Raw genomic sequence first — 13427 nt, 5'->3', positions numbered from 1 at the left:
TACTCTGTTTATGAAGGGGAAGGGGGTGGATAGAGATAAAAAGGATAGATAGGGAAATAGATAGATGGATTGTGAGAATGGTGGAGAAATAGATAGATGGATAGAAAGAAAGGGGGTAGAGGAAGACGAAGAGGAAGAGAGTGGGGGGAGGGAGGGAAAGACAGAGAGAGAGAGAGAGAGAGAGAGAGAGAGAGAGAGAGAGAGAGAGAGAGAGAGAGAGAGAGAGAGAGAGAGAGAGAGAGAGAGAGAGAGAGAGAGAGAGAGGCAGACAGTCATAGACAGACAGATAGATAGATGGACAAATAGTGAGAAAGAAAGAACAAGAGAGATATATAAGAATAGAAAACAGACTTGGGTAAAAAAAAAAAAATGTTTCATGACACAGCAATATTCTGCTTAACTGAGAGATCTGAATTATCAATATCAACATTATCATCACCGTTATCGTCATTATTATTGCGAAAAATGGAAACATGGTAGCATTCCAAACGATGTATGAAAGATAACTCAGTAATTCGTTATATGTGAGTTTTACGTGAAATATTTACAAGGGGGATACATGTCTAAACCTAAATATGAGCGACACTGGTATTTACAAAACATAGGATGAAAATTAAAGCCAAGAGAACACAAGACAATGCCCGACATGATTATTTCAAGGTGGAAAACAACACAAAGAATTTCAAAGGGAATTATAATATATATGGGAGAGAAAAAATCGTTAAAACTTTACGCTCGTCGTCTTCACTCACCAGACGAAGCACGGTTGCCAATGACCATTAATCTTTACTTTTTTTTCTATTTCCTTTTTGTTGTTATTTCTTCTTCAGAGAAGGATAAATACTTCTTTTCCTCACTGGTCATCATAACTTTCCTTTCATCTTCACTTTCTTTCGGATAAAAATACGTCGGTAAAAATATTCATAAATCTACTAGGAATGACAATGAATTCTGGAATGTAATGATTTCCTTCGTTATATATATATTTTTTTTCAGTTATTATAGTCCAAAGAAATCAAACTTAAATCTAAATGATATGTTTTGCTGTAGCCTCGTTTTTAGTGCAAGAACTCGGTGCAAGAAACCTTTACATGATTTCGAAATGAGTTTTTATTTAGCAATGCAATTTTCTCAACACCAAAACATTCCAACTTTGAATGGAATTCCACATCAGGCTGTTTCTAAAACCAGAGAGGTAGTCGTCTTTTTTCTACTGAAATCCTTTTTTTGTAAATGCTACAATAAGAATACAAAAACATTTTTTCTTTTTTTGGAACAAGGAAATTCCGAGAACAGAAATATTCGAAGTTGCAGTACACGTTTTTAATCGGATCATTAATTACGATCTGGCAACTTCTTCCTCCTCGAATCGCCATCTCAAGGCGGGAAGAATATCTTTCTTATATCGCAACTTATCCAATTAATCGTTATGTTATCTACTACTTTTCGACACTGAAATTATAAACACGAGTACGCTAAGTAGGATGATGTAACCTTCTCTTTCTCTTTGGTCTTAAAAAGCCACTATTTTTGTATCACTGTGGTTTTATCCCGCGGTGTTAACTGAAATAACACTGCTGAGTCACCATTGGTTGTTATCAAACCATTTGTTGGCTTATAACACTGCAGTAATCGATGTGGCTGCCTGCATACCGTTCTTCCTGTAGACTGGGTATTTTCTTGCAAGTTACAGTCCAGTATGCATTCCATGCTTGAACAGGGAAAAGTCAGGGATGCCCACAGGAGACCCAACTTGACAAGAATTGAAGGCATTTGTTTTGCAATATCACAAGCTCTTGCATATTGGGAAGTGAAAGGCAACTGATAGATATATATATTTTTCCGATAGTATTTTTTTCCAGTCGTCTACGCTATGAGTTCCTCTTTCCCTTCCACTTATTCTGCGTCCATAATCACGGCCAATGTCCCCCTTGCGCGCTTCCCTCGTCGTCTTTGGCAAAAAACCCTTGAGCACCGACACGCCCCTCGAAGCCTTCCCGGCCCGCAAGGTCGCGCCCAACATCTGCCGCGGCAACAGCGCCTCCCCGCCGCCGCCTCACTTCTTCTTGGGGCGCGCCTTGCTCCGGGGCGGCGGCTGGGGCGTCGGGGCGGCGCCGTGCACCTCGCGGAACTTCTGCCGCTCCTCCAGCTTCTGCCGGAGGGTGAGGAGGGTGGTGGCCGACGCCCCGGTGCCCGGCCGGACGTGCTTGCCGGTGAGGGCGCGAGGGGCGCGCTTCCGGGCGCCTCCTGCGCCGTCGGAGGGAGAAAGGTCCTCCGGGTCGTCGAAGCCGGTCGTGCTGGAGGGCAGGGCGCTGCTGGGGGATCCCGCGCACGAGGACTGGCGGTCGAACGGCGTCAGCGCTTCCTGCAGGAGGAGGGGAAAGGCCGGCGTTAAAAGCGTGATACAATCGATGTGGGAGGTTGCGACGAGACTCGTCAAAAATCGCGCTCATAAAAGAGAAACATATGTGATAAAAAAAGAAAAACTACACACACACACATATACGTATATATTATGTACAACGATAATCTAAACAAAAAGGGTGTTGGTAGATAGGTTAGGTATGAACAAAAGTTTACGGCCGGTCGTCGCATCCCGAGCGTCGAACCGAGAGGGTTAAATAAAGCATTGAATAAGACATATAGAAAGTAGGAAAATTACGGGAAAGAATAAGAATAAAAATGAAGGAGAGATGAAAAGAGAAAAAAAGAGAAGAGAGAGAGAAGAGAGACAGAAGAGAAGGGAAGAGATGAGAGAAGAGAAGAGAAGAGAAGAGAAGAGAAGAGAAGAGAGAGAGAGAGAGAGAGAGAGAGAGAGAGAGAGAGAGAGGAGAGAGAGAGAAGAGAGAGAGAGAGAGAGAGAGAGAGAGAGAGAGAGAGAGGGGGGGGGGGAGGGACCTTAGCCATTTAATGACCTTTGCACCTGCAAGCCAGCTACAACCAGTACTCCCATTTCGCTCAACGTCAGCTCGGTCTTTTTTTTTTTTTTTTTTTGCCTGATCGGTCCGGAGGTATTAGAACAGGTACTCTATGAACAATGAATGTTTTTCTTTCTGTTATCATTGTTTTTTTTTCTTCTTTTTATTATTATTTTTTTTTTTTTTTTGTTTTGACGATACGTCAGCGTGTAAGTCTGGTTTTTGGATGATGATGAATGAACGAAATTGGAAATTAACTGAAAATCATACACACAGACACACACACTCACACACACAACACACATACACACACACACACACACACCACACACACATTTCTTAATACAATAAGGTCGAAAAGGTACACAACAGTTCATGGCTTCACCCACCCACCTTTCCCCAACCACCCACCAAATTTAAAACAGCAGTCAATCCCTTAACCACACACTCCACCCTCCCACCACCCCACTGTCCCACCACACCACTTTTCTTTATTCTGTGTGCCCATTACTAATGTTTCCAGCTTCCCACCCACCTTTCCCTCCGACTCTCCTTCCCAAGTTTAAAACAGCGAGTCAATTATCCCCTTACCTATGCCCCTCCCCCTCCCACCCCCCCTGTCCCTCCTACCCCTTCCCCTTCTCCTCCTCCCTGCCTTTGCCCTTACCCCCCCCCCCCTTTCGCCACGCCTCCCCCCCCCCCTTTTCCCCCCGGGGTTCAGAACTACCTTGGATTCCTCAGTAAAAAGTGGCTCCTGCGTCCCCAAGGCTCCGCGGGTGCATGGGTGCCCAGGGGCATTTCTTAAGGGGGAGGAGGAGGAGGGGGGGGGAGGGGAGTTGCTGTCATCCTGTGCCTCTTTTGTCTATCTGTTTTGTCGCTATCTTGATTTGTTTATTTGTTTTTTGCTTTCTCGTTTTGTCTCTGTTTGCATGCCTGTTTTCTGCTCTGTCTCTCTCTCTCTCTCTCTCTCCCTTCTTTCCCTCCCTCCCTTCCTCTCCTCTCCTTCTCTCGCTCCCTCTCCCTCTCCCTCTATGTCATGACCCTCTTAACCCTCCCCCCCTCCCCCCTCCCCCCCACCCTTACCCCTTAATTCTCTCCTTATCCTTTAATTAAGGTGAGTGTCGATCAAACAGTAACACTTGGGTTGTTATCTGAATTCTCACTCGTTTCCAAGTAGCAGGAAGATCAGTTGTTTTTATCATATATCTCAATAGCCGACTTGTTTTTCAAAAATTTTCTTCGTTATATATCTTTGTTTCTGTTATTATCGTATAACTCTCTAGATCATTTAATTTCTTCTCTTAATTATCTTCTTCGTTACGTATTTAGTCTCTGTTATCCTTTAGCTGATTCATCACCTTATTTTATCTCCTTCGTTTCGTAGTTGGTATCTATTCTTATCATATTATCCTATATCTATCTTGTTCTTTTTCATTTTTTCTAATATTTTCTCCTTTCTTTCACATTAACCCTAATCTATCCTGTTCTTTTTCATATCTATAAAAAACTTCCTTTCATATAACCTATATCTTCTTTATTTTTAATTTTCCTAATTTTTTATCTCTTTTTATTTACCCTTAAATTCTTGTTCTTTCTTTTATTTTTTACCTTCATTTACCAAAACCTTACCCGAGGATTATAAGCCCAAAATAATTTCGTTTTTATCCCTAAGAAATTTTCGAATAAATATTCTTAATATTCAAGAATGTCGGCTTTAACAGTGAATATATGAATATCTATCTGCCTACTTATCTCTGTCTATTCCTATACGTAGTATATCACTCATACGTACATATATATACATACATGCATACATAGATGAATACATACATGTTGAAATAAGAATACATACATACATACACAAAGAGATAAATACATACAGGAATACATACATACATGAAGACATACATACATACACACATATATGGATATGTTTATGTATATGTGTATGCGTGCGAGCAGGTGTGAAATATACCAATTAAGCCAATTATTCGACACAGATTGTCGAGCAATAAATATGTAAATGTAAAAACGTAAATCAAAATTATCTTTTCTCTGAAGCTAAAATGGCCGCCATTTTTGAACGAATTTTGACTATCCTTCATTCTATAATTTTTTTTTTTTCTGTTATATGTATATGCGAGGAAGAATGGACGAAGAGAGAGAGAGAGAGAAGAGAGAGAGAGAGAGAGAGAGAGAGAGAGAGAGAGAGAGAGAGAGAGAGAGAGAGAGAGAGAAAGGAAGAAAGAGAGAGAGAAAAAGACGAAGAAATTGAGAAGAAAAGGAAGTAGACGGAATCGACGAAGAAGGACGAAGGAAGAGAGCCGCCAAGAGGAAGAAGAGAGACGAAAAGGAGGGAGAAACGAAGATGATGAAGGAGGAACCGGGAGGAAGAGGGAGAAGAGCGGGAGAAGAAGAAGAAAATGAAGATGAAGGAGGAGGAGGAGAAAGAAGAAGAAGAAGAGGAGGAGGAGGAGGAGGAGGAGGAAGAAAAGAAGAAGAAGAGGAGGAGGAGGAGGAGGAGGAGGAGGAGGAGGAGGAGGAGGAGAAGAAGATGAAGAAGAAGAACGAGATGAAGAACAAAAAAATGAAAAGAAGAAAAACACACAAAAAAATCAGAAGAAGAACACGAATCTCCCCCCCCCCTTCCTCCCCACCCCCTCAAAAAAAAAAAAAAAAAAAAAAGTCTCCTTAGGTACCGTCCGCCGGGTGTCACGCGCGCGCGCACGCCAAGACCGCCCGAACAGGTGACGCGGCCGATGCGTGTCTGTCTGTCTGTCTGTCTGTCGGTCTGTCTGTCGGTCTGTCTATCGGTCGGTCGGTCTGTCTGTCGGTCTGTCTATCGGTCGGTCGGTCTGTCTGTCGGTCTGTCTATCGGTCGGTCGGTCTGTCTGTCGGTCTGTCTATCGGTCGGTCGGTCTGTCGGTCGGTTTTGAGCTTCCGCTGGGCACCTCTTTACGATCCGCTACTGACGTCACTGCTTACGTCACGCCGCTGGAGCATGCCGACCGCAAAGTGGATATTGTCCGGATGGTCGCTACCCGAGGCTTCAAGACGGTTGGGGAAAAGGGGGCGGGTGGGGGAGGGGGAGAGGGGGGGGTGATGGGTGGGTGGGAAAGGGGTGGGTTGGGGGAGGGGGAAAGGGGGGAGGGGGGTGGAAGGGGGGTGGGGGAGGGGGAGGAGGGGGTGGGTGATGGGGTGGGTTGGGGAAAAGGGGGCGGGTGGGGGAGGGGGAGAGGGGGTGGGTGATGGGGTGGGTTGGGGAAAAGGGGGCGGGTGGGGGAGGGGGAGAGGGGGTGGGTGATGGGGTGGGTTGGGGAAAAGGGGGCCGGGTGGGGGAGGGGGAGAGGGGGTGGGTGACGGGGTGGGTTGGGGAAAAGGGAGGAAGGGGGAGTGGGGGATGGGGAGGGGAAGAGGGGGTTGGGAGTGGGGGAGGGGATGAGGGGGAGGGGGTGGGGGTTGGGAGTGGGGGTTGGGGAGTAGATAGTAATAAAGAGATATATTTCTTTCAGTAAATAATATTTTGAAGTTTCCAGCAATATGTGCAACATCACCTCCCCCCCCCACCACTATCACTCCCAAACAAACAAACGAGAGAGAAAAAAACAAAGAAAACGCAGTAAATAAGAAAACTTAAAGAGAAAAAGAAAGAGAAACGAGAAGAAAAGAAAGAGAACTGAGGAACAAGAGATGAAAATGCGAAAAAGAGAATGAAATGAACAAGAAGAAATAATGAAGAAGCAGAAGAAGAAAAGAAGAATAAGAGCAAGAATAAGGACGAGAGAGAGAGAGAAAGGAAAAGCAGCGATAATAACACGAAAAAAAAAAAAAACGAATTTATACACACAAAAATTCTCTCCCTTCCTATCTATCTCTTCCTATCCCTATCTCCCTTTCATCCTTCAATTTCATTTGCACATCATAGCATTTTCTTACCCCCCCACCCCCACCCCCCCCCCCACCCCCGACTCCATTGCAAAGTACTTCGCCCTTGCGTCTTTGCAACGATGCATCACTTATAACACCTACTCGTAAATCGCGTCTGTTGCCAAAGAGACGGCCATTAAGCCTAATTATTTCTTATAAATGTGGGAATAGTTATTTTTTGGGGGGAGAAAATTGTGGAAAAGGGTAGTCGAAGGATAAGGGAGGAGGAGGAGGAGAAGGAGAGCAATAAATGATGATAAAGAGTATGAATGAATGAGAATGAATAACTTCAGAAAACGAGAGATATTTCGTTATCAGTCGTTTGTCTGATAACGTTTGTCAACATGAATACGTTTACTATATGGTAAATACGGGTATGATGGTGAATATGGTGAAAAGATGATGATAATAATAATAATGGAAATAATAGTGATAGTAATAGTAGTAGTAATTGTTGTAGTTAGTAGTAGTAGTAGTAGTAGTAGTAATTGTAGTAGTAGTAATAGTAGCAGTTCTGATAGTAGTAGTATGTAGTATAATAGTAATAGTAATAATAATAATAATAATAATAATAATAATGATAATAATCATGACGATGGCGATAACAATAATAAATAAAGTAACAATAGTGATAAAAATAACAACAATAATTATAACACCAAGAAATAAAAAATAATAACGTGTCAAACCCCCCTCCACACCCCTCCCCCCTCCCCCCCTAAAACAAGCAAGGCAGAGTACTCACGTTGCCAAGGGGGGTTCAGCTACCTCCCTCCCCCCTTTTCCCACCCCTTCCTCCCTCCTCTTCCTCACCCCCATCCTCATCCCTACAATTCCCTCCCCCCTTCCCTCCTCCTCCCTCCTCACCCCTACCCTCCCTCCTCCTCCCTCCTCACCCCTACCCTCCCTCCTCCTCCCTCCTCACCCCCACCCTCACCCCTACATTTCCCTCCCCCTCCCCCCCCCCCACATTTCCGGTCAAGATCTTCCCTGAACCGGATGTTGGGACCATCTTGGAACCGGCGGTGAATCTCCCCGGTTCTGCGGATCACTTGACGGCAACACCGCGCGGTTCGTAATGCAGTTATTCACTTGTTTTTGTTATTTCTATTTATCTGTTTACCGTGTTTATTATTATTATTATTTGATGTCTCTATTTATCTATTATTATTATATTTCATTCATCTTATTGTATTTATTTACCTAATTATCAATTTTATTTATCTATTGTAATTATTTATTTATTATTTATTCTTTTTCATTTTATTCATCCATTTATTTATACACTTTTTTTTTTTTTTTTATGAAAAAAAAATCTGTCCATTTGGGGCGCATTTTTAAACGCTCGGATTTTATAGTTTATAAAATGATGGGCGTCTGTTCGGTCGATAGATAAACAGATAGATATATAAATAGATGAATAAATAATACGAACGCAGTAAACAGACATATTGTTCGGTGCATAGCAAGATAGGTCCATGCAATAAATGTAATAGTATATAAATAAAACGATAATAACAACGGATAATTATATAAACCAAACATATAATTGGATATGTAAATGAATTAACGAATAAACGTGAAATCAAATAAAACTGAACGAAAAAAAAAAATCAATCAGACCACGAAAATCACTGGTCTTTTAGAATAAAAATTTCACTCAAACATTTATACTTAAACCACGTCATGCTGTCATTATATTTACCTACTTTTCCTTCGTGTGGGACCATTTTAATGCCATCAAGAGGAAAATTTAGGAAAAAAACAGAGTAAGAGGAGAAATTACGCATAGGTGTGTATTTATAGTTCTATCTATCTATCTATCTGTCTGTCTGTCTGTCTATCAGCTGATTTATCTATCTATCTATTCATATGTGTATACGTACATGTATCACGTGTACACATATCACGTTTATTGATATCTACATATGCAAATTATCCATATTTAAATATATTTACGCACCTATACGCACATATTACTGAATATATACCACGCATTAATAAATACAAACAGACGTGGAAGATATATTTGCCATATTAATTTACATGCCATATTGATTTCGAGACGGTAATTTTCACAATGGTTAGTGACAGATGCTCAAAACTGCAGCTTCACTTGAATTATATGTATATTTTGTGTATATGTATATTTTGGCATTAATGTTTATCATAATTAAGGAGAAATTAACAAAGAGAGAAAGGTAATTGACAGAGGGGAAGAAAGGCAATATCACAGTCCTTGATTGCTTGCCAGGGGGCAGGTGAGGAGAGAGAGAATTTAACGATACACTTGTAAAACTGTAGGCCTAAAATCAAAGATCAGGCCTATTTACTGCAGTCGTAAATACTGTGGTGTTTTCACTTCACACGGGTGCCTCTATTTCTTCTCGATTATGGTAGATCTACTGAGAGCGAGAGAGAGAGAGAGAAAGAGAGAGAGAGAGAGGAGAGAGAGAGAGAGAGAGAGAGAGAGAGAGAGAGAGAGAGAGAGAGAGAGAGAGATTTGCATGCATTTATATTACACAAACGTTTCCATCTATTAATAAACCAAATACAGATAAACACACTGTGTGTGTGAAGGTCACACACACACACACACACACACACACACACACACACACACACACACACACACACACACACACACACACACACACACACACACACGGCCGTCGTCAGCGTCTCACCTGCGTATTGAGTCTCGTGCGGAGGATGGAGTTGATGTCTTCGACGTGGTCTTCGTCGGTGACATCCAGGTACTCGTCGCCTTCGTCTGCGTCCTCGCAGTCCTCCACGTGGGTCTGGAAGTCATCGTGGGACGAGGACGACGTCGACGACTGTCTCTTGAGCGCAGCGGCTTCGTGGTCCAGGCGCGTCTGCGCTCCTCGTGCCGCTTCTTCTGCTGCTGCTGCTCCTGCTGCGCCTGCTTGCTCCTGAGGGTCTGTATGAGCTGGGAGCAGTAGGAGTAGTAGAGCATCTGCGACTGGTGGATGGCCGACAGGAGGGCGTCCGTGTCCTTCAGGGCCGGCGCGGGGGGGTGCGCGAGGCCCGAGGAGAACTGGGCGTTCTGGAGCTGCATGAGGGTGCTGAGCAGGACCTGGTTGGGCTCCTCCAGCCTCTCCTCGCCCGGGGGACTCCCGCCCGTCGGGGAGCCTCCGCCGACGTCCGCCGGGAGCTGGCGGCTCTGCTGCGGCCACATGGCGGACTGACTTATGCCTTCGCCGGTCGCTCCTACGTCACCATGACTCCTGGCCGGCCCCGCCCCCGCGCCCCGCATCCCGCCGCCGCTGCTGCTGCTGATGACTCCGGCGGCGACCTCCTCGCGACGGAAGGGCCTCGCGTCGCGTCGTGCGTCCGACGGCTCGGGCGACTCGAGTCTGGCTCTCTTGCGCGCGACCTCCGGCGAGCTCGGGAGCGAACTGTAGTGGGCGAGCGTGGGCGGCGAGAACCTGTGCGCGGCGGGCGAGGCGGCGGTCGGGGGCGGGGGCGACGCGCGGGCCAGGCAGTGCCTCTTCTTCGGGATCGGGATGCAGTGACTCGTCGAGGAGGACGAGGGCGGTGACCTGGCGGCGACGGACTCCTGAGGGAGCTTCGGCAGAGGCTCGATGAAGTACTTCGGGCTTCGCTCCGCCCCGAGGCTCGTCCAAGGGGCGCGGTGACTTAGCATGATGGGCAGCGGGTGGTGTCGTAGGCGGCTCGTGCTCGTGCTCAAGGTCCATAGGCGCCTCCTCGTGCAGGGACCGCCCGCCCGCCAGTGTCAGGATCTCCATCCTTCACTCCCTAGATCCCTACCGGAGAAGAGTTGAGGTTTCCTCGCGAGGACCTTGAAGGCTGCTCGCGGCGATCTGGAAGGGAAAAGAGCTTTGAAAACCCTTTGACACACCCAGGAAGGCGGCAGCTCGAGGGGGAGCGTAGAAGATTCAAGGAGAAAGCGTACAAAACGCCCCAGAGGTCACACCTGCTGCGTATGACACCGAATATGCTTTGTACATTACGCAACGCCATCGCGAGGCTTGAAAAAGATGCCTCCTCACACGTCTGTTTTACTCCATGTACTTTCATCCTTTACACTTTTCTTCCGCGTTTTCTTACTTAGAAAAAAAAAAACGTGACCAAAGATAAAGAAGAAGAAGAAGAAGACAAGGAAAGGCTCGAACGAAAAACCATGCAAAGGACGGAAGGAAAAAGTGGGAAGAAATACGGGTTTGCTACTATGAGAGCTCATAAAATCAGCTCCCTACTTCCTTGTAGAGGAGGATAGTAACAAAGACACAAAAAAAAGAAAAAAAAAAGGGAAGAGAATAGTTCTCTCTTTCTCTCCACAAAGACACTTCCCTCCGTCTATCAAGCCTCCTTTTGACACCGGCCAATAGACAATGCAATAAAGTAATCGACTCGTTTATCGCAGCTGTAAAATGGTCGGTTCGAAGTGTCTCTTAACCCTTTTCGATACGACGACCCGATAGATTGGATCCGAAGGCGAGGATTTAAAGCCGGGAATCGCGGGTGGGATTTTGTGAGTATGTATGGATTACTTTGCGTTTGCAGTGATCTCTTTCTTCTCTCTCTCTCTCTCTCTCTCTCTCTCTCTCTCTCTCTCTCTCTCTCTATCTCTCTCTCCCCTCTCTCTTTCTTCATCTCATCTTTTCTTATCTCTCTCTCTCTCTCTCTCTGCTCTCGTTCTCTTCTCTCTCGTCACCTCTCGATCTCTATTTCTCTCTCTCTCTCTCTCTCTTTTCTCATCTCTTTTCTCTTTCTTCTCGTTCTCTTCTTGCAAATCGTCCAAAATAAGAAAAAGACAGAGCTCACGAAAAACCTCAAAGCCGGACGCAAATTGGAAGATACGTTCTCTCTATAGAGCTCATAAAATCTCCCTCTCTTCTCTTCTCTTGTGAGACTTGTAACAAGCAAAAAAAAAAAATGGCAAGAGAATTGTTCCTCTTTCTCTCCCAAAGTGTCCCTCCGTCTATCAGCTCTTGTTGAATCCGTGGCCAATAGATGCATAAGTAATCGACTCGTTTATCGCAGGTGTTAAAGTGGTCGTGTGAGGTGTGTTGTTTAACCTTTTCGATAGGTCGACGTAGGTTACATCCAAGGCAAGAATAACCGGGAATCGCGGTGGATTTTGTATAATGATGAACTTGCGTTGACATGATCTCATTCTCTCTCCCCTCTCCCTAACTCATCTCCTACCCTCACCCCTTTGTGTTGTTTTGTGTGTGTGTGTGTGTTGTTTGTTAATAACATAATATATATATAATAATGTGATATTGTATATATATACATCACACACTACACACAACACACACAACACACAAAACATACAACATCATAACAAACAAATAATAATATATATAATTATATATATATATATATATATATTATATATATATATATATATATATATATATATATATATATATATATATATATATATATATAATATATATATAGAGAGAGAGAGAGAGAGAGAGAGAGAGAGAGAGAGAGAGAGAGAGACATATGTGTGTGTTTATGCATGTATATATTTTTGAATATATATATGTATGTGTAAAAAAAGGAAAAGAAAAGAAATGAAAAGAAAAAAAAGAAAAGGAAAAAAATATATGTGTATGCATCTGTGCATATATATATATATATATATATATATATATATATATATATATATATATATATATATATATAAATATATATGTGTGTGTGTGTGTGTGTGTACACACAGAGACGCGTTTGCATTATGTGTATATGTGTGCGACCCAACCGTGTCTGCGCGCTCATGTACCCATACGTGTGGCTTTGCGTGTCCATTGGCGTGCGCGCGCAGTATCACCTCGAGCTGAGCGAACGATGCGTTACATGGCATTCACTCCCTCGCGTTTTTTTGTTTTTTTTTCTTATTTCTACGGGAACGACACATCCAATTCCTGTCATTACGTTGCTCATAGGGTCTTATTCCTATGGGCAGACCGGAAGAGACGTTCGTAGATTACGGAATTACATTGCTATTAACGAGAGACGGTGAGTGGGTGTAGGGGGAGAGACCGAAACACCCATGAGTTGCCGGATGCAAATATTTAGAGGGTCAATTATCCGTTTTTTTTTGTTGTTGTTGTTCTCTTTCTTTCTCCCTTTTCCGTCTTTTTGTGGTACTTTTATTATTACTTTCGCTTTGTTTGCGACGTCATCGCAAGAAGATAAGGAGCGATAGTTTATATCTCCTTCCTGCCTTTGAAAACTTTAGTACCCTCAACCTCTGGATATTTCTTTCACTATATTTACAAATTATATCACTATACACAAACACTCCCTCCCTCCCCATCCCACCCCCTCCCCTACTCACCTCGAATGTACTTCCAAAAGCCAGGAAGCATGAAATTACAGATAAGCATTCTTTTCACGTATCCTTCCCGAGTACTTTTAGGGAAAAGACAAAGCCGCCATTTTGTGCTGAGAGAGAAAAAAAAGGAAAATGTTCTCGCGCTCACGGTCAAAATAACTCGCTCCCCGGGACAGTCAGCTGACCGCACGCACCGCCAAAGAGACCAAACCTACGTCAAATACTCATCGCTGTGACGTCATACG

The 13427-nt window shown here is 44.0% G+C and overlaps 1 protein-coding gene across 1 annotated transcript; it reads right to left on the bottom strand.

The window, feature by feature from the left end:
- Nucleotides 1-283: 283 nt before the first annotated feature.
- On the bottom strand, nucleotides 284-11098 carry LOC119577242. The gene is given in 3 exon segments (XM_037924990.1): nucleotides 284-2365; nucleotides 9533-9726; nucleotides 9729-11098. Coding segments are annotated over 3 exon segments (1287 nt in total). The 5' UTR covers nucleotides 10513-11098; the 3' UTR covers nucleotides 284-2056.
- Between the last annotated feature and the right edge of the window lie 2329 nt (nucleotides 11099-13427).

This window comes from Penaeus monodon, chromosome 9 (assembly GCF_015228065.2).
Source record: "Penaeus monodon isolate SGIC_2016 chromosome 9, NSTDA_Pmon_1, whole genome shotgun sequence".
Taxonomy (NCBI): Eukaryota; Metazoa; Arthropoda; class Malacostraca; order Decapoda; family Penaeidae; genus Penaeus; species Penaeus monodon.
The sequence above is the reverse complement of the archived record's forward strand: the minus strand, read 5'-3'. Positions and strand labels throughout refer to the sequence as shown.